The sequence below is a fragment of the Aethina tumida genome, chromosome 2, assembly GCF_024364675.1.
Source record: "Aethina tumida isolate Nest 87 chromosome 2, icAetTumi1.1, whole genome shotgun sequence".
Lineage (NCBI taxonomy): Eukaryota > Metazoa > Arthropoda > Insecta > Coleoptera > Nitidulidae > Aethina > Aethina tumida.
In genome coordinates, this window is record NC_065436.1 from 2,016,647 (window position 1) to 2,037,149 (window position 20,503).

At 38.9% G+C, this 20,503-nt stretch overlaps 4 protein-coding genes across 7 annotated transcripts in view; 1 reads left to right on the plus strand and 3 right to left on the minus strand.

Moving 5' to 3' along the window:
* Positions 1–285: 285 nt before the first annotated feature.
* On the minus strand, positions 286–1,397 carry LOC109604967 (dysbindin protein homolog). The gene is made up of 3 exons (XM_020021521.2): positions 834–1,397; positions 614–775; positions 286–560 (listed from the first exon to the last, which is right to left on the minus strand). The coding sequence occupies exons 1-3, from the start codon at positions 1,288–1,290 to the stop codon at positions 466–468; spliced, it is 714 nt and encodes a 237-aa protein (XP_019877080.1). The 5' UTR covers positions 1,291–1,397; the 3' UTR covers positions 286–465.
* Positions 1,398–1,624: 227 nt separating this feature from the next.
* LOC109604969 (nuclear pore complex protein Nup205) lies at positions 1,625–8,043 on the plus strand. The gene is made up of 5 exons (XM_020021523.2): positions 1,625–1,747; positions 1,802–1,962; positions 2,112–7,665; positions 7,721–7,845; positions 7,901–8,043. The coding sequence occupies exons 1-5, from the start codon at positions 1,735–1,737 to the stop codon at positions 7,982–7,984; spliced, it is 5,937 nt and encodes a 1,978-aa protein (XP_019877082.2). The 5' UTR covers positions 1,625–1,734; the 3' UTR covers positions 7,985–8,043.
* Positions 8,044–8,224: 181 nt separating this feature from the next.
* LOC109604966 (acyl-coenzyme A diphosphatase NUDT19) lies at positions 8,225–9,749 on the minus strand. Its single transcript, XM_020021520.2, has 5 exons — positions 9,576–9,749; positions 9,058–9,486; positions 8,778–9,007; positions 8,523–8,730; positions 8,225–8,469 (listed from the first exon to the last, which is right to left on the minus strand). The coding sequence occupies exons 1-5, from the start codon at positions 9,664–9,666 to the stop codon at positions 8,291–8,293; spliced, it is 1,137 nt and encodes a 378-aa protein (XP_019877079.1). The 5' UTR covers positions 9,667–9,749; the 3' UTR covers positions 8,225–8,290.
* Positions 9,750–10,408: 659 nt separating this feature from the next.
* The window catches only part of LOC109604968 (Down syndrome cell adhesion molecule-like protein Dscam2), a 174,304-nt gene continuing 164,209 nt past the window's right edge, over positions 10,409–20,503 (minus strand). For 2 of the 4 annotated variants that reach the window (XM_049962901.1, XM_049962899.1), the window contains exons 16-27: positions 18,539–19,006; positions 15,502–15,654; positions 15,196–15,351; positions 14,846–15,142; positions 14,093–14,794; positions 13,862–14,005; positions 13,664–13,804; positions 13,499–13,615; positions 13,269–13,444; positions 13,072–13,219; positions 11,021–11,111; positions 10,409–10,957 (exon numbers count right to left, since the gene is read on the minus strand). In XM_049962901.1, coding sequence (XP_049818858.1) covers positions 10,714–10,957; positions 11,021–11,111; positions 13,072–13,219; positions 13,269–13,444; positions 13,499–13,615; positions 13,664–13,804; positions 13,862–14,005; positions 14,093–14,794; positions 14,846–15,142; positions 15,196–15,351; positions 15,502–15,654; positions 18,539–19,006 — 2,837 coding nt within the window. In that variant the 3' untranslated portion in view covers positions 10,409–10,713. Of the gene's footprint in view, positions 11,112–13,065; positions 13,220–13,268; positions 13,445–13,498; positions 13,616–13,663; positions 13,805–13,861; positions 14,006–14,092; positions 14,795–14,845; positions 15,143–15,195; positions 15,352–15,501; positions 15,655–18,538; positions 19,007–20,503 lie in introns of all 4 variants that reach the window. The other 2 variants (XM_049962898.1, XM_049962900.1) reach the window with 2 other exon arrangements.

Here is a 20,503-nt window from a genome sequence, read left to right on the forward strand (position 1 = left end):
CAGTTGGATTGTACTGTCGTATAAACATGAGACGGAGGAATACTGAAAACTTATTATGAGATAGGATAATCAAACAGTCATTTGAATAGGAACGAACGATAAGAAGTTCATATTTCAATACCAGTTTCAATTTTCAACAATAACTAGTTAAAATTGATTCTAGTTTATACTAGAAACAATTACGACTTTAAAATTATTTAAAATATTTCAATATTTTGCTTTGAGGTCCATATTTTACTTGATTTTGTACTTATTTCTGGGCCAAATTCAATAAAATTATACATAATTATTTAAAAACAATTTATATATACAAATAACTGATTAAATATAACAATATAACAGTAACCATATAAAAATACATATATAATCTGAATCTCTTAATCCTACAGCAAATCTCCCTTAAACCATTAACAAATGTATTGTATACATAGTTCTTCTGAAATATCCAATAAATTGCACTTTAGGTTAATTCTCATTGAAAAACTGATCCAGTTCATTTTGATCATAATCTAATTGAATTTCTTCCAGTAAGGCACTTTGTTTTTTAGGCAATTCCACCTCTAAAATAAGGAATTAGATTCACTAGTTACTTATTAAATTAATTGAAACTTACTAGGAATTGTCCCCAAATTTTTGTAAATTTCTAAATCAGTTTTGAATGCTTCCTGAAACACCCTTTGCCTCTCTTCCGAAACTTTTTTCTTGTTGGCTTCATGTGCAACAATTTTTTTCTTGTGCTCATTCTCCAACGTTAATTTATATTCTTCTAAGGCATCTAAATAATAATGCACACGTAATTAAATGTTTAACAATGTCAAATTCCTATATGTTACCTTGTTGCCTTGATTCATATTGCTTCAAGTGGAAACTGTGCTGCTTTTTTATCTTACAAAACTCTTTTTCCTCAATCAGATCTTCAAGCACAATTAAGCCTCTCTCAACCTTTTCACATGTGTCATAGAGTGTTTGAATTTGAGCCAAACAATTCGATATGTTGGTTCTCAAGTTGCTTTGCTTCAAAATGTAGGTGATCAACTCAGCATTCGATTTGTCATTAATTGCTCGTTTGGCCATCACATCAATTTGCACGGCCATTTTAGCCGCACTTTCGGCATTCTCCTCGTTGGATTTATGGATTTCCGCCCATTGGTCTTGGTATTTGGATAATATCTCCGCCCCTGCGTTAGGATTCAGGTTTGTGTTGCACTTTTGGGGCCTCTCGTCGTTGGTGTTAAAAATGTTGACGTTTTTCTTGACATTAAACAGCTTTTCTCTTAAACTAGATAACATTTCGTATTGGGTTTTGGGATGGATTTATCATGACATTGCACACACAAACTGAAAACACATTTTCGATAACAATGTTTTGGAAACTATCAGTAAACGTCACGTAACTTTGACAGCTGCTCCCGTCTCAAATTTCCATTGGATATAATAACTAGTTTTCTAAAAGCGAGGTTTTAAGTTATTATAGTTCTAAATAAATAAAAGTTATGTCTTTATATATTTACATCAGCCACATACATTTATTTAAATAACTAGCATGTTTTGATTGGCCTTTCTTTTATTTTCATATATAAATAATAAGAACAAGAAGAAGAAGAAGAATAAATTAGAGGAAATTGGCGGCCTCGCTTGTCAGTTACCGGTTCATAACCTCAATGTTTAAAATCTATTAGTTTTAAAAATATTTACATGTGCATTTATTAACAGTTTTCATGCGTTAGCAACACAATGATGGGTGAAGGTAAAGTGTACTACATTTTGATATAATAATTATTAAATTCGATTACGATTGCAGCGGTTATGTCCAAATCCGAGGATCTGTGGAACCCTTACAGAGAACTTAAGACAATTGTTTGTAAACACCTGAGCGAGGATGGGGACAGTTTACCACACGTTGAATTGGAGAACATCCTGAGAAAACACAAGCAAACATTTTTCTCCATGCTACAAAATGCTGTAAGTAAATAAACCTTCCTTGAGTTAATGGTAATCATAGAGATGTAAATTACATATAATTGTTTGAGTATTTGTGTTTACATAATTTGTGATGTATTTAATATGTCTTTATCTAATATTATAAGTAAAAACTGTGTAATTTTGCCCAGCCGAAAAACGCCAAAAGCAGAGAGGAACTCAAGAAAGGCATGGTGGATGGAATCACAGTCAAAGGCATCGGTCATCAAATCCTCTCCAAAGAATTGTACCAGGAGGCCATCATCCTGTCTGACATGTTCAACATTAATGAATTCATGGCCTTGGATCTGCTGTGCACTGCCCAAATACAAATGCCGTACTACCCATCCCTGCCCAGAGGCTTGGTGGCAGTCCTACTCTACTACGATGGCCGGAAGGCCCTCGTTTCCACCTTGTTGTACTTGGTAAAGGCACGGAGCGGCGTCCAGTGGAGCGTCAAAGTGAAACCGGACCTGGAGAGTTTCATAACAGATTACACCAACCAGCTCATGGAAGGTGGACTGTTCACCAGAATATTCGAACTGTTGCGTACGTTGGACTTGACCAAGGAGATGGAACTGCTGCAACAAAACGTGGCGTTGGGCGGCCCGAAGCACAGACGGCAGGTGACCGATTTGTTCAACGATATCAGGAACATACTCGCCGACATTGTATTTTCTTGGTCGGCCCAAACCGGTCTGCCTAAAGACGCCACGATATCACTCATTAACTATCTGAAGGAGGCCAAAACTACTGAGGAACCGTCGGGAAAAATCGACGACGTTAATTTTTATCTCCTGATGGCGTTCCTGTGTGCTGTGGACTTGAGTGTTTTACACACACACGAGGACGGAGAGGAGGTCGTACAGTCTTTGCCCATACTAGCCGATGAGGGCTACATACCTGCTGTTTTGAACGAATTTAAATCGTTGTCTGGAGAGAAGCCCTCATGGAACTCCAAAGGTATTGAAGCTGTGGCGGCGTTCGGATTGTCCGTTTGTCTGGCCTCCCTTAAGGTTGTACCGCAGAATTTCCAATTCCAAGAGGCGATCGACAAGGAGGAATTTTTCATAGATGCGGCCATAGAACTGAACTGTTTCGAGTTTATGTATAATAACTTACTCGAAAGCGACACTTTGTACAAGGATGCGTTTACGTACAAAAGGATGCACAACTTAATGTCGGATTTTATTGTCTACATGTACCCCAAAATCAAGGATTTGCGTTTGAAAGCCGACGAAATTGCTAGGACGGTGCAGGTGTACAGCCGCGAAGGCTTGGAGGCGCCCCCGATGCCCCGTTACTTCGAATTCTTGCTGCTGAGCATCGGCAAATTATACTCCAAGGATCAGCTCGAAACCAACTACAAAGAAGACTACTGGCCACCGCACGATAACAAGTCTGGCAACAACAGGGAGCACGGATCCTACAGGGCGCCCCCCCGGGCCGTTTCGTTGTTCAAATTCGTCCGTTTAGCCGGAGACATGTTGCCAATGTGCCTGTTCGTCCCCTACATAACGATGCTGAGCGGTTTGTCGTCGTCTCAGAAAACTGCCCGTCACTGCTTTAACATGTTGAAGCAAGTCGGGTCGCACCTCTCCCCCACTTTGTCGTGGGATCACTTCTTCATGTCGTTCACTCAGTACTACACCAATTTGAGACAGGAGGCGCCTCCGGTGGCAGACACCGTTTACCGCAACAGAGGTATACACAAGGGCGTGTCCCCGCACGAGCTGGCCGGCTTGCACGCCGTCCTTTTGCTGGTACGCACCGTGGCTGAACAGGACGAGTTCTCACGTCTAGCTCTGTGCGAACATCCCGCCTGGTCGCCCCTCACAGTCCTCCTGGGGCTCGTCAGTTGTTCCGTACCCATTCCCCTAAAGGCCGACTTGTTGTTGACGTTGGCCGCCCTTTCCAATTCATCAGAGAACGCCTATCAAATGTGGAGCAACCTGGAGGCATCACAAATCTTAATGACCATCCCTACTACTTCGAGTTACGCACCCAGGGGCATACAGACTGAATTGGAGGAGATCGAGTCCCGAATGGAGGAGTACCCGCTCACCAGGGCCTTGCTGACGCTCTTGGACGTACTCATAGACTTTGGTATTCCCAGGACTCTGGGGGCGGGGCCCAGGAAGCCCGGTTTCGACCCCTACCTTTCGTTCATCATCAACTCCGTGTTCCTGAAGTTCCACGCCCGCCTCTACAGGCACCCACAGGAGAAATGGCAGGTCGCCTTGTTGTGTCTGAAGCTGTTTGAAAAGCTGTTGAACCAGTACGACCCGAAAGTGGGCGACTTTCCCAAATCCGTGGGTGCCACCACTGAATTCAGTGCACCGCCAGGTTTCCACCTCATGCTTCAATTGAACAACAAGTCCGAGTTGTTGAACGTGATTTTGGACATAATCGACGAAGGCAACCGTCAGTTCGACACCTACCTGTCGTTCCAAGGACACAATTTACTTAGAGACTGCACTCTGTGTTGCCTCAATATAGTGCATAGGGCGCTGGCACTTCAGCCCAAGTTCTTTTATTATCTGGGCAACTCGTCCGCCTCCATAATCTTGACGAGCATCGGCAAGCTGCTGCTGACGATCAACAGGCGCAGCGGCAAGCCGGATCATTGCGTCAACATCGCCAAGTACGTCACCTATCAACTGTACATGCCGTCACACGCCAGAATGGCCGTGAAAATACTGATGCACGTCACCAGCTCGCCGGCCGCCCACAATCAGTTCGCCAACATCCTGGTGTCGTGCGAGGAGTCGAAGCGGGCCGTCAAGACCGGCTTCGTCGAATGTCTGGACTCGGCCGGCGAGGACGACCCGAAAACGGTCATCGCCACCAAAATAGAAATCCTCAAACTCATCAAACTGTGCCTGTCGTACAACGCACCCAACCTCGCCCACTTCCTCCTGGGCTTCGACCTGAAGCGCGACATCTCCAGGACCGAGTTCCAGCTGCCCGGCGTCCTCGACTTCCCCAGGACCTGCCTGCACTCGCTCATCTCCATAATCGAAAGCAACGGCGGCTGCAGCGTGGCCACGTCCGACACGCCCGTCCTTCTGGAGTCCGCCTGCCACCTGCTCTACCTGCTGGCGTCCAACGGCAAGACCTCCGGGCCGGTGCTGAGGTTCGTGCGGCTGAACAAGAGGTTCTACATGGACCATCTGAAGGAGGCGCACCAACATCTCGAGAACGGCTTGCACGAGTTCAACCAGTTCTCCTGGCTGATGAAGACCTTGGCTATTGAGCTGAAAGTGTCGTGCAACGCCAAACAGGTGTCGTACTTGAAGCAGAACTGCACGTTCCTCGTTAACATACCGTTGGAGGACGCCGAGACGACCGACGCGTTCACCATGCAGGACAACAATCCGGAGGACACCCAAATGGAACCGAGGGAGGAGCTGCAGACCACCAACTTCCTGACCAGCCTCATCGACCATTTCGATTTTAAGAGTCCCCCGGTGGAGGTGCCGGACTGGGAGTTCTTCGACAGCAACGTGCTCAACAACTTGCTCGCCAGCTGCCAGCTGAAGACCAACGCCAAGGTGCCCCAGCTGATAGACTTGAAAAAGCTGCACCAAATCCTCTACGAGGAGCTGAGGACGTTGCAAGGAACGGCGGTGATGGGACAAATACAGTCCATAACCCAAGAGATACCCAAGGTTTTAAACTACGCCCTGGAATTGAACAAGAGGAGCGAGAAACGTGCCGCTGTGGTCCAATTCGTGAACGCCTGGCGGCAAGTCATAGAGGTTTTGGTGGTTTACATGCCGCCGGAGGTCTTAAACACCAGCGAGCAACAGTTCATCTGTCTGTGCATGATCAGCAATTTACTTAAAACTGTTGTTAAGCTGATCAATTTGTTGCTGCCGGAGGTTAGCAGGTTGTTGTCCGGGGCGATCCTCCTCATGATGGACACTTTAAAGAACTGCTACCTGAGGGACCAAAAGTTGGAGAATATGTCCCGGATTACGTTCGAACAGGACCACAACTTGAACAACCCTGTGGCCCAGAACGTGCTGCAGTTATACAAGGGCAACACTTTGAAGGAAATAGTCGAGAACTTGGTTGAATGGATCATGATTTCAGACGTGGTTGATGGGGAACTAAGAATAAACCTGTATGCCGCCCTTGTGACGTTCCTTCAGCTAAACAACAACGCCAACGAACGGCGTGAAATCGACACCTCTTCGTTGATTTTAAACAGCACCTACGTGAGCAGATTGGACAGCTCAAGATTAAGTAGCAGTGAAGCTTCTAACGTGCAGATCGACATTTTGTCCACGTTCGGCGAAAAACTCATAGAAATTTTGTGCCACGACTGTATTGGTGGGCAGGAAATCTGCAAAATTCTGGCCATGTCCAGCTTCAGTCATCTGATGACTTTATCCGGCAACGTCAATTGGATTCTGTACATGTCCGGCAAGGGTTACCTCAAGCACATCATTCAAAGTATTTTGGACAGCGACAACGAGTTAAGGAACATGCTTGAACCAAACACCGACAACATTAAGCCCTTGTATTTATACTTGGCGAAGATACTTTTGTTGGCCAGGGTGGCCGGAACGAGAGCCGGGGCTGAGCTTTTGCTGGAACACAAGCTGCTATCTTGTTTTAGTAACATGAACGTCTTCACCCTGCATCCGGAAATATCTAAGACTTCAGACGAGGACAATGAAGACTTGGAGGACTTTTTGCCACCAGTTGAACAACAGTACTTGCAAATCTGGATGCCCACCTTGGATATCTGTAACATAATCCTCACCACACTTGGCACTGAAAACCAGTCAGCAGTGGTTCAAGTTATGTACTTCTTGTTAAGTCATCTGGACGTTGTCGAGTTGATTTTAAGGTCCGGCCACCCCGACCTATCGACCGTTTCACTGAAAGAACTAGCTCTATTGACGTCCGTCCTTTCTAGAACCGCCAACAACGACTTGATTAACGTTTTGGAAAACCCCAACATCGTCCACAATAATAGGGCGCAGCTCTTCCGCATTCAAAAACTGATGTTGGCCCTCCTTCCTAAGTTCATCCTTTCAGACGACAACACCAAAAGACTGAACGTCGGCGTGGACTCCGACGACGACTCGAATTCAGACAAAAAGTCGGTCACCTCCGACCGATTGTTGTACGGCATGCAAATCATGGCCAACCTCCTGTGCTACTCGAGGAACATCATCGCCAACCACGGCATCGAACACAGCGGCGTCGGGGTCGTGTTCTTGCCCACCCTCAGTGACCCGCTGATGAGCTCCGCAGCCTCCAGACAGAACAAAGTGAGCTACAACGGGTTTCTGAGCTCCAACGCCAACATGGAGCAGGAACAGTCGTTGGGTGTGATTGTCCAGCAGTTGCTCAGCACCGTTAACTATCAGCATCAGGAGAAGGTCACCTACGACATGCTGGTGCGTCGGTTGTCCGAGGTTCCGCAGATGAACTCGGCCGAACTGAAGAACTTGATCGACACCTCATTGGATATGTGCACGGATTTGGTTAGCAAGAGGGAGAAGGCTTACGAAATCATATCCGAGAGGTTGGAGAAAAAGAAGAAGGAAATGGAGTACTGTGCATTTATCATTGAAAATTCCCTCTTCATAATTTGGGTGCATTTAGACTATTACATGCTCAAAGCAATTCCAAAACCGAAGACTTATGGGTACTTACTTCATTCCAACGCAAGTTTAAACGCTGATAGTAAGTTTAGTTGTTAGTTGATAATTAAACCATTGTTTTAATGATCATTTTTTAGCTACATTAGCATCCTCATCAGAAGCCACTTGGAAAATATCCACAGACGTTATCAGCGAACTGAAACAAGGATTAGTCTCACTTTTCAACGACAGTTTCAGCAAACAATTATTGGAGACTGCTCAGGTAAATTACTAAATTATATCATTAGATTATATAATCTATGATTTTTTATTTCCAGGGCCAGTCAGAATCTGACATTGGATTAGTAGAGGCACTTTTAAGGAAAATAAAACGACTCGTTCAGTTTGTGCCTGTTAAGTAAAAGTGTATTTTTGTATGTTTATGTTCATTACTTTGTTGAAATAAATAATTTGTAAGTTTTTTGTCTTATTTGTGTACTGCAGAAAAGATATAATACCTGACCCCATTAAAATATGAATTGATACTTCAAATACATAAAATATTAAATAAATTTGTTGATAATAATAATTTATAATGCATTTGTGCTGATTTTTTATTAAACTTCATGCAGTTATAACACAGGAATACACATTTATAGAACTTATTAATATAAATATATAATTTATTAAATAAATGTGACAAAACAAATATTGATAATAAACTGATGTCATCTAAAAGGAACTGGAGGTAAATGGTCAGCTTTGGGCTTAAAATTTTTTATATACAATTCGTTTCTGTAAGCTGATTTATGTAACATTCTGTTGTGCCTTTCAACATCTGGCAACCTATCCATTTTCGTCATTTCTTTGTTTTCCTCGTCTATTCTTTCTGGATACAAATCATCACCTACAAGTAAAGTAGTTAATGAATCTGCGTCAGGAGATTAAAGTGTTACTGACCAGGCAAAATAGACCATACACCTTCTGGAGTCTTAACTTTATGTACAAAATACGATTCACAGCCTGACAAAGTCCTTACATTAATATACTTAGTTAACTCCTCAAAAGTTGCGAAGTTGTTTAATCTGCAAAGTTCATAAAACTGGGGCGGAGGGAATATAACTTTCTCCTCCCGGTTCATCAGCAAATATTCCTCAGGATCGCACCACTGAAACCCCTCAATGAACATTCAACAAATTAGAAACAATTCCTTACTTTAATATCTTGGACTTCAGTTTCTTCAGCTTGAGTCTGGGGTATGTTGTCGTAAGAAGTGATGAAGAACACGGCGTTGAACAAGGCGGGCATACTCGGAGGAGTGATCCAGTTTGCCCACAGCTTCAACGACCAAACATCTGGAACGACTTTGAAGTTGGAGCACAGGTTTATGAATTGGTTGGGGTCGTCGTGGACCTTGTGCTGCCATTTGAGTATTCCCGGGTCGTCTACAAATAAAACAACTGTTGTTGTGGCACTTAAGCACCCCATAACTTACCTTCGTCACCGCTTCCTTTACAAATTAGTATTCCACACTCCTCAAACGCCTCCCTGATAGCGCAAATCCTTAACGAGATATACTTAGGTAAGCCACTGGAGACGTGGTTGTTAAAAATTAAAGGGACGTTGTCCGTTGGCTTCAAATTAATCAGTTCATTTTGGCCGTAGCCAGCTTTTTGAAACAGCTCCATCCATTTGGGGTCCGAGTCACTTTTGGACAGATTCCCGCCGGGGAACACGTAATTGTTCGGCATGAAACCACTTTTGGAGCTCCGTTTCAAACATATAATCTTATAGTTGCAGCCTCGGGGATTCCCGGCGGCGGTTTTGGCTGCCACAATCAGACTGGCCGATTCGCGCCATTTATTCAAAATAGCGCTCATGATCTTGCGTTCTATTTGCACGACCTTGTCGCTATTTAATTGTCCTACGCAGTGATAAATTGTTATTGTTTTCTTTTTGCTTGTATCACACGCACATTAAACAAATTTAATAATAGTACTGTGACAAACATACCTTGGACGCTTCGGTCAACCTTGCTGCTTGCGCAAAATATTATCGGTCGATTACGAAAATTATGTGATTGTTTACCTTGCTTATTAACCATAAAATGCGCGTGGTTATGTGGTTGCAGATAAAGTAGCCGATTTCAACAAGGAATTGAATACACACTTGTCTTTATACATAGTACATTTATTAAGTAATATAGATGTTATCTATAATTGGTAGTAAACATGAATTATCTTAAGTAGATTCTTTTAAATAAACAAACTTACACACCATAGAAATCAATATTTATTTTGATTGGTTTAAATAATTCATTCGAATTGTTTGTAATGGTGAACACGTTGTGGGGAAAATTAATAGTAATTAAAATAATTCAATTCATACATTTTATTATTATTATTGGGGTACCTAGAAAGTTTATGCCGGGTTTAGCTATTCTTTACTAGAGGGCAGCAATTTTTCACTTATTGGTAATTTGGTACTCATTGTCTCTATATATCATTATAGTACTTGAATCTTTTATAAGCCAAAAAACTTGTAAATTTTTGTAATCATTAATAATTTGAAACTTCCTTTGAGTGTTTTTGAGTAAATGTTTCATTTTATTTAAGTCAACCAATCATTGTAGTACTTGAATCTTTTATAAGCCAAAAAACGTGTAAATCTTTGTAATTATTAATAATTTGAAATTTCCTTTGAGTGTTTTTGAGTAAATGTTTCATTTTATTTAAGTACTCATTGTCTTAACAAACCATTATAGTACTTGAAACACCACATATGAGCCAAAAAGTTATAAATTAAATGCACTGAGGTACTAAGAAATAAAACACATTTAGTTGAAGGTTTACAATAAATTTTATTTAAGTTGAACTATTATACATTATACTGTTTACAGTTATTGAGGGAGGGGGTTCAGTTTTGATTTGATCAGACATTGATTGTAGATTTGGTACACCGACTTATGGAAGAAAGTTATCTGCTAGAATTTTTAGTCTTTATCGAAATTATATTATAAAATCTGTCCAAAAGTTTATCTCCATAAACATATACAAACTTAATAGTCCTAATAATTTTTTTTGTATAAAATATTTAACTATAATTTTGATTTATTATATTCAAAAACAATATATGTATTAATATGTAGTCCTTAGACCGCAATGGAATAATCCGAGGGCTGGTTGGAACCGCTTGGTCTAGACCAAAGGGTGGACCGCAGACCTAGTTTAAGTTTCTTGAGCGTATCGATGTCGCATTCGGCCTCGCTAAGCTCGGGGCGATCGGGGGTGTTTTGTTCCGTTTGCGGTGCCGGTCTTTCCGTGAAAACGGTCTCCGCCACCGACAGTGGCAGCATCTGCCTTTGGGAGGCACTTCTGCCTCCCTGGGCCAACCACCTACGGGTAAGGTTGTCTTTCGTAAGAATAGATTGAGCGTGCAACTCTTTTGCATTCATATACCTCGATCTATTCCTCCGTGGCAGAGACTTTTGCTCCGACATCGGCGATATGTCCGAAGATGTACTCGACTGAGCTCCGTGATATATAAAATCTAAAAAATTAGCCGATCAAATATACAAATCGTGACAAGAACAATGATATTTGAAAATGTTATTTCCTCAATTATTACAAAGACTACAAATCACTCATCAAATTAAAATAAACTAATATTTACATTACCTGTAGTCTTTCAATAATTTAAATCATATATGTAGAGCATCAAAGTAAATTAATAAATCCCACTAATTTTTTATTTTTTTTTTTTTAAAATTAAGTCCAGGTATAAACTCGCTCCAGGTATAAAATTCATGTATAAAGCCAATTTATCAGATTCAAATCATCAATTACATTTTGAGAAGACAACTTGCATCTAAACAGTAAATTTTATAAAATGGTTCGTGCCCTGACCACCCCAAAAACCTCCAAGGAGCTGCGTGGAGTGGAAAACAAATCAAAGAACGTCAACAAAACCACCGTCAAGGATCAACGAAAACTAGAAAACAAACAAAAAAACGTTCTCAAGACTAAATCCCAAATAGGCCTTCAAAAACTGGAGGAGCTGGTGAAACAAGCTGACCAGTACAACGACCAGACCAAACGGATGAAGTACGTGAAGATGAGGACGATTGAAATCGCCCTCCTCATTGAGGACGCAAGTCGTCAAGCGAATGTTGAGGCTCAGTACACGAAGGACTTCAAGGAGTTTGTTGAAGGTGCCGTCAAGTATGGACACAAGTTACGTCTGCAGAAGAAGCTGGCCCAGTCCAGGAGGCAGATTGTCTCCAACGAAAATAAATATGAGGGTGTCAAGGCTGGATGCGTCAGTTTGTTTCAGGTTTTCAACGAGGGACAACTCTAGACGTGGCCTGGGTCTATTCTGCTTCTTCTAAACAGAAGAAGTAAAGTCGTTATGTTGTAAGCATCTACAAATATCTTGTTGTAATTAATGAAATGACAAATGAGAAGAAAGTTTTGTATGTTCAACCTTCAAAAATATATAAGAAGTCTGTAAACCATTTTAGTAATTGTTTATTCTTTATATGTAGAAAGGTAGGAAGCAAAGAAGTGTATAATATGAACACATCAGCAGAAGAAGCTGTTCAAGTCCAGAAGGCAGATGGATTGTTATACATTTATTATTGAATGACCTGTGTCATAAGATTGATGACTGGCACCAATATATATATGTCCTTCAAAAATATTATAAAAAGTCAGTAAACCAGTTTAGTAGTATTTGATGCTTCACATATGGAAAGGCAGGAAGCAAAGAAGTGTATAATATGGACAAGTTAGCATAAGAAGCTGTTTAAGTCCAGAAGGCAGATGGACTGTTATACATAAAGATTGATGACTGGCTCCAATATATATCCAAAAAACCTTAAAAAATATCATAAAAAGTCAATAAACCAGATTAGTAGTTTAGTATTTTGATGCTTCACATATAGAAAGGCAGGAAGCAAAGAAATGTGAAGATGCTCTATGATAGAACTTCAGATTTCTTAGTTGTTCTTATTAGAATTTAGAAAACTGGTATTATACTTCTGAGAGATGTAAATAATTAAATTAAAGGCCGTTCCCTCAGACACATTACTTTCAAAACTAAAATCTCTGAAGCTGAAGAAGAGGGGTGCATGAAGTACTGAATATAAAGTGTAGGTAATATTACATATGCAATTACCTTAAGCTAACCTGGAAAGTAACGGTAAGTCTCAAAACTACATTATAGATCTATACATTTTTTAACTACTTGTAGGCCTGATTCAAGATTAATAATATGCTGTTATTAAAAATTTGATTAAGACTTGAAATTATGTTAAATTTGATTTGCTTTTCTTTACCATTTTCTGTAATACACTTTAGTGTAATCTGAAATAGAATACCAGATGTTAATAGTATTAATTTGGACCAAAACGAGTATTTGGTATTGATTGAAATTTTGTTCGGCGTTAGTAGTGAAAAAAGGTCACACAAGGGGGACGTTAGTGAAGCTGATAAACATTACTCACACTTACTGTGTTTATGTTTCATGTCTAGCTGATTGGAAGACTCGGTTCTGCTTGATGTCAACTGATCCTGATCGGATTCGCTATCGTCACTGTCCACGTCCGTTTTTCGGTTGGCACGTCGTCGACCGTGGCCTTTTGTACTTTGAAATTTTTGCTGCAAACCCACCAGTCAAACACACACCTTCAACAGACCAAACACTTACGATATTATAATACGGGGAATTTCGTTGAACTGATGAGGTAGCAGGTGGTGGCGATGCGCACCCTTCAGTCATTGGATGTTCGTGGTACATGAAACTGTGCAACATTGTGTTCTGCGGCAGAGTACTTGGTTCCGACAGTTGGAACGTTGCGTAAGGTGATATGTCTTCGGAAGTTTCTGTTGGGCAAAACTTGTTAAGGATACATTCAACAAGGGTGACTGGGGTCGTACCTGGAATTTTCTCACCAGCTTGCAACGCCACCTTGTGGATGGTGGCGTAGTATCTTTCTCTTTGAGCCTCGGCGTTCTGCTGATTATCTAATTGTTCTTTGGCAGCATCATTTTGGCCTAAATCACACGTTTACAACTAGTAATGTTAGTTTGTTATCTACTTACGATGTCTCATGCAGAGCAGGGCTCCGGAAACGGAAACGATTATTGCTAATGCTAATACAATAAGGGGAATAACAACTTTTAAATCGGTGTAAAATGGACCACTGTCATTTCCTAGTTTCATCAAGTCTGGAGGAGGAACATCTACAATATAATAAAACGAAGGTGTTATATCAAGTTATTGACATAACAACACGTTACCTCCATCCTTTGTAAGGGTCATGAAAGCAAATTCTTCAGTGGAATATCCGGCCACATTGTGAGCTTCTAACTTGACTACGTATTGAGCAGCTGGAGTTAGTCCAGTTATCGATGTCTTCCTTTGTGGTTTCAGTGCATTGGACACTAAACAATAAACACATTAAATAACTAGCAATAAATGACTCAAATATTGAGGCGCCTCCAGGTTGTACTCTTCAGTAGAAGTCTTACCTAAAGTCCATTGTGACTCCGAAGCTTTCCTGTACTGAAGTATGAAGTACAGTATGGGGCAACCGTTGTCCGGCCACAGGTGCAGTCTTAGCGTGACGGTGGTGGAGTTAGGCGTGATAAAGCTGGAAGCTGAAGGTACTCCAGGCGGATGACCCTGCGTCCTGGCCTGAAGGGGCATGCTCGCCGGTGAGCTGCCTATTTTGTTGTGCGCCGTCAGGTACAAGTGATATGTAGTCCCGCAGGAAAGCCCCTTCAGTTCGTAGCTGGTTGCATGTCTGCTCAGGTGCACCTCATCCAAGTCCCCGTGCTCCTTGCGGTAGTTCAAGGTGAAGCCACTGACGGGGGCTCCACCGTTATTGGCGGCCTTCCAGTGCAACAGGACGCTGCTGCTGGTGGCACTGGTGACGTACAGCAGGGGGGCCGAAGGGGGCACTTGCACGATTAAATTGTAGGTAATCCGATCCGACCCTTGGCCGTTGTCCACCTGGCAGGTGTAATTGCCGGAGTCCGCCAGCTGGAGGTTGGACAGGATCAGTTCACCGGTGTCCAGGAGTTGCTGGTTGTGGCTGGCGCCACCTTTGAGTATTTGCTCGCCTCTGAGCCACTCACGTCTGGGTGAGCCGACTGCCTCGCAGGAAAACGACACGGAGCTGCGCCAGGGTCTCACTATTACTCCTCCGAAGGACACGATCCTGGCCGGCACTGTAACAACACGTTATTAAAGGTGGTCGTTGTTGTTATTCGATGTGTTACCTCTCGTTGTGGCAATTTGAGTGACAACCCTGGAACTTTGCCCCTCCCCTATTCTGGTGGAGGCCGTGACCCAGAACTGGTACTCGATGTGGGACTGCACTCCCTTCACGTCGAAGTTGAAGTGCTGACTTGAAATCGTCTGCTTCCCGTGGTCCACCTCCTTCCTCCCGTCCATGCTGCGCTTGTACAAGTTGTATTTGGTTATTATGCCGTTAGGATCGATAGGGGGCAGCCAGGAGACCTTCAGGGACTGCGGCGAGCTAACCACCACTTTAATATCAACAGGCTGACCTGGAACTACAAAGACATATCCAGCTTAATTGGATTATCAATCATAACTGAATACACACCGTCCTCGTCCGTCTGGCAATACGTCGGGGTGGTGAAGACGCCGTCCCCCACTTTGGTGAAGGCCAACACCTGCAAGCTGTAGTTCGTGAACTTCCGCAGTCCGGTAATTACTGTTGTCAGTCCTGTGGTTTTTCTCGTCTCCATCTCGTCGTTGCCTGTAAATTGCAATTTATAAACTCCCTTAATCTAAATGCATTTCTGCACGGCGACTAATCGAATTGGGGCGCAAGTGTCGGTCCGCATACTAAGATGTAATTAACGTTGCCCGCGACGAAGACCTTTGGCACGTAAAGGGGGTTAGTTACCTCTCCAATTGTCGTCCAGGACTGGTTCGTAGGTTAGTTTGTAGCCCTGCAGGAGGCCGTTGCAGTGCTCGGTCGGTGGAGGCTGCCAGCTGATCTGGAGAGATTGGCAGGTGAGGGCCGCACATCTGACGTCCTCCGGCGGCATGCTGGGCACTGAAAATGGTGCGACACACAGCTACAGAAATGAAAAGAGGCAAACGTATAAAATATCGATTGTAAAATTTATTAATAAATATAACACAGCAGAAATAAAGTATATAAAGTATAATATGGAATTAAATATGAAAGCCTAAACAAAAACTAAAGGAATATTTAGGTCCATAAAAGTATGAGAAAATGCATAAGGAAATTAAAAAGATGATGAATATATTTTTAAAATAAAGAAATAACGAGAAGCTTTAAAAAGGCAAATATAAATTGCTGAGAGTTAAAACTTATATGAGAAATAAGCATCTTCTACTTCAAAAGTGTAATGAAAATATGTTTAGATATAAAAAAAGCATAGCAAATAAGTTTATTGATAAAAAATTACAATAAAAAGCTATTTTATACAAATATTAAATAGAATTTATCACATAAATGCTAAATAGAAGACAAAAGAGAAAGTTTATATTAAGCCAAATAGAAAAATAGCACAGAGTATTAAAAATTGTAAATTTAAAAATATTAATAAAAGTACAAATAGATACAAAAAGAATTAAATTTTAATTCAAACCTCATTTATAAGTTTGTTTTGTCATATATTTATTGCCAATAAAATAAAATATTAAAAATCAATCAAAATTTTAATAAGCAGGAAAATATTTCCCTTTAATAATATGTAATAATAATAATAATAATAATAATAATAATAATAATAATAATAATAATAATAATAATAATAAATATCGAAAAGCATTAATATAATAATATATAACAAATAGGAAATTTTATTTGTTACTAAATTGTACATATAACAACAAATTTAATTAACAGAACAAAGAAACAGCCAATAAATAAAAGCAAGAAAAAAGTGTATTTAAATCTTTTTGTAAAAGCTCATATTGTACAAGCAATAAAAATAATCAAATATGCTTAATAAACATTAATTTTATATATACAGTGTGGCCCATTTAAGATGGATTTTAATGAAGCTTAAAAAAGCCATAAAATGATTTCCTTTTTTTTAATATTCACCATTTTAAGGTTTAATTTGTGTAAAAAAATAATTGACTAGTGGTTGTTAAAATGTCTTTAAGAGTTTAATTGGTAAACAGATAAAATTGACAAATGAAATTGATTTTTAAAACTAATATTTTAAGTCAAAGAATGATATCTTCAAATATTTTGACATTTTATTTTAAAAGAATAATTGAATGGTGCTTGTTAAAATATCTTTAAGAGTTTAATTGGTAAACAGACAAAATTGACAACTGAAAATGATTTTTAAATCTAATATTTTAAGTCACAGAATGATATCTTCAAATATTTTGACATTTTAATTTAAAAAAATAATTGAATGGTGCTTGTTAAAATATCTTTAAGAGTTTAATTGGTAAACAGACAAAATTGACAACTGAAAATGATTTTTAAATCTAATATTTTAAGTCACAGAATGATATCTTCAAATATTTTGACATTTTAATTTAAAAAAATAATTGAATGGTGCTTGTTAAAATATCTTTAAGAGTTTAATTGGTAAACAGACAAAATTGACAAATGAAATTGATTTTTAAAACTAATATTTTAAGTCAAAGAATGATATCTTCAAATATTTTGACATTTTATTTTAAAAGAATAATTGAATGGTGCTTGTTAAAATATCTTTAAGAGTTTAATTGGTAAACAGACAAAACTGACAACTGAAATTGATTTTTAAACATAATATTTTAAGTCTCAGAATGATATCTTCAAATATTTTGATATTTTATTTAAAATAAATAATTGAATGGTGCTTGTTAAAATATCTTTAAGAGTTTAATTGGTAAACATACAAAATTGACAACTGAAATTGATTTTAAAGACTAAAATCTTAAGTCACAGAATGATATCCTCAAATATTTTGACAATTTATTTTAAAAGAATAATTGAATGGTGCTTGTTAAAACGTCTTTAAGAGTTTAATTGGTAAACAGACAAAATTGACAACTGAAACTGATTTTTAAAACTAATATTTTAAGTCACAGAATGATATCCCCAAATATTTTGACATTTTATTTTAAAAAAATAATTGAATGGTGTTTGTCAAAATATCTTTAAGAGTTTAATTGGTAAACAGACAAAATTGACAACTGAAATTGATTTTTAAAACTAAAATTTTGAGTCACAGAATAATATTCTCAAATATTTTAACATTTTATTTTAAAAAAATAACTGAATGGTGCTTCTTAAAATATCTTTAAGAGTTTAATTGGCAAACAGACAAAATTGACAACTGAAATTGATTTTGAAGACTAAAATCTAAGTCACAAAATGATATCCTCAAATATTTTGACATTTTATTTTAAGGTTTAACTTTAAATAAAATACTAAGTAAAATACTTTTAAAAAAAGTTGCTGAGGTGTTTCTATCTAAATGGGTCACTCTGTATGTGATGCTTGTTGATGACTTGTATAAATATCAGTAATATTGAACATCTATTTGATGAAGTAGAATTAAAAGTAACAGTGACAAAATGCTTAACATCAAAAATGAATCTAAATTCCAAATCAAGTTTTCTATCAAAACCAATTCCAACCCCAATCAAAATTAATGGCCTCCAACTTGAAATTTCACCGACCATTTACATAATCACACATTCGCGACAAATTCAAGTTTGATTAAAACTCTGGCCAGAAATAGCATCGAAGGAAATTAATAGTCGGTTCCGCTTTGACTTTCATCATGTCCGCCAAAAATGTCAGTCCCAATTATCGATCACATTAATTAATCGCCGACGTTCACTCAATTACATATTTTTCCGCTAAAAAAATCCGCCATGCAACGATCAAAGCGTTAATAAAAAGCTCTCAGTGACGTGGCAAACAAGTAAACGAAGCCGGACACAACATGCTTTACCGTCTTCCATGGTCTGGGCCGAAATGGGGTCGGACAGGGGGCCGGCACCGACCTCGTTGAACGCCTGCACCACCACGAAGTACCTGGTGTACTTAGCCAGACCTCCCAGAAGAAGCTCGCCGCCGTCCTCGCCGTCGCCGTTCACCGACGTGAAGTTATAGTTGTTCATTATCGAGGTCCTGAAGCCCACGTTGAAGCCCTGTATGTCGCCGTGTCTGACCTCCGGCAACGGCGGACTCCACGTCACCAGGAACTCCGTGGAGGACACCGGCCTGACGGCCGGATTCAGCGGCGGCCCGGCCGGCCTCTGGGGCTCCGTCCTGACGATCAGGTCCTCGCTGGGCACGCTCCTGCCCGCCGGCCCTTCGGCTATCACGTGGAAGGCGTACTTGGTCGCCGGCTTTAGGTCGTCGATCAGGGCCCCGTACGGCAGTGGTGTGTCTGTCAATTCGATCTGGTGCCATGTTCCTGCAATTAAACGTCACGTTAAAAATTCATAACACACTTTCGGCACTTAAAAACGCAATCACGGATGCAATAATAATTCTTGTGAGTTTTATTGAAACTGTTTTCGTTAAATGGAACGAGCTTTGCAGCTTTAAGTGCGCCGTTAAGACAATGTTAAGCCGAATAAAAATTACGGTCTTATTATTTATGTCAACTTGCAATTAGAAAGGAACAAATCGTTTGACGCAGTTTTATGTTGCTACTCTATTTCAACCGGACACATATAAAACAATTAATTGGGTTTTGCGCAATTAAGTTTAATATCATTGTGTTTTACAGACTTTGGAATTTATCCAAAAAGGTTTACTTGAGAATAATGTTTAGTTTAACTAAATTAAACCAGACTGATTTATGCAAGGGAAATTTCAAGGACAAATAAGGCAATAATCATCATCATTTAATCAAATTCAGTGATAACTTAAATGAAAAAATTATTAATTACATTTCTTAGTTTGGAATTAAAAATATACACTTTTGAATGTTAATTTTGGGGAAAATATCCCATTAATAACAACTAAAATCAATTAATGTGGTAAATTATTTTTTAAATAAATAAAATTAATTGACTTTTGGATGTAGTTGTAATTATACAATTTGTTTGAGCATTCACGATGTTTAAACATTTATTAAACATCAAAAACGTATTTTTTATAGTATTTTAAAGGTTACTTTACTGATTAATTAAAAAAAATTAAATAGTACCTGTTAAAAATAGATCTAACAGTGGTTAAAATAAATTACTTTTAATATAATCAAGTTATTCTTAGAATTTGTTTGATAATAATTAATTATCGGATTTGTTGCGCATTCGCCATTTTTAACAACACTTGTAAAAATGGTGGATGCGCAACAAAAAACTTAAATAAAATATTCAAATGAATTAGGATAAGATATTTGAAAACATAAAATTAATTGCCTTTTGGATGTAGATGTAAATATACAATTTGTTTGCGCATTGACGATGTTTAAACATTTATTAAACATCAAAAACATGTTTTTTATAGTATTTTAGAGGTTACTTTATTGATTAATTAAAAAAAATTAAATAGTACCTGTTAAAAATAGATCTAGCAGTGGTTAAAATAAATTACTTTTAATATAATCAAGTTATTCTTAGAATTTGTTTAATAATAATTAATTATCGGATTTGTTGCGCATTCACCATTTTTAACAACACTTGTAAAAATGGTGGATGCGCAACAAATAACTTAAATAAAATATTCAAATGAATTAGGATAAGATATTTGAAAACATAAAATTAATTGCCTTTTGGATGTAGTTGTAATTATACAATTTGTTTGCGCATTCACGATGTTTAAACATTTATTAAACATCAAAAACATGTTTTTTATAGTATTTTAGAGGTTACTTTACTGATTAATTAAAAAAATTTAAATAGTACCTGTTAAAAATGGATCTAACAGTGGATAAAATAAATTACTTTTAATATAATCAAGT

Coding starts and splice junctions, on each gene's coding strand:
- LOC109604967 (XM_020021521.2), bottom strand. CDS start 1,290: ATGTTATCTAGTTTAAGAGAAAAGCTGTTTAATGTCAAGAAAAACGTC. Junction 776..833: donor ATATGAATCAAGGCAACAAG/GTAACATATAGG, acceptor ATTATTATTTAG/ATGCCTTAGAAGAATATAAA. Junction 561..613: donor AAATTTGGGGACAATTCCTA/GTAAGTTTCAAT, acceptor TCCTTATTTTAG/AGGTGGAATTGCCTAAAAAA.
- LOC109604969 (XM_020021523.2), top strand. Junction 1,963..2,111: donor TCTCCATGCTACAAAATGCT/GTAAGTAAATAA, acceptor AATTTTGCCCAG/CCGAAAAACGCCAAAAGCAG. Junction 7,846..7,900: donor AATTATTGGAGACTGCTCAG/GTAAATTACTAA, acceptor TTTTATTTCCAG/GGCCAGTCAGAATCTGACAT.
- LOC109604966 (XM_020021520.2), bottom strand. CDS start 9,666: ATGGTTAATAAGCAAGGTAAACAATCACATAATTTTCGTAATCGACCG. Junction 9,487..9,575: donor GGTTGACCGAAGCGTCCAAG/GTATGTTTGTCA, acceptor ATCACTGCGTAG/GACAATTAAATAGCGACAAG. Junction 9,008..9,057: donor TAAAGGAAGCGGTGACGAAG/GTAAGTTATGGG, acceptor TTTTATTTGTAG/ACGACCCGGGAATACTCAAA.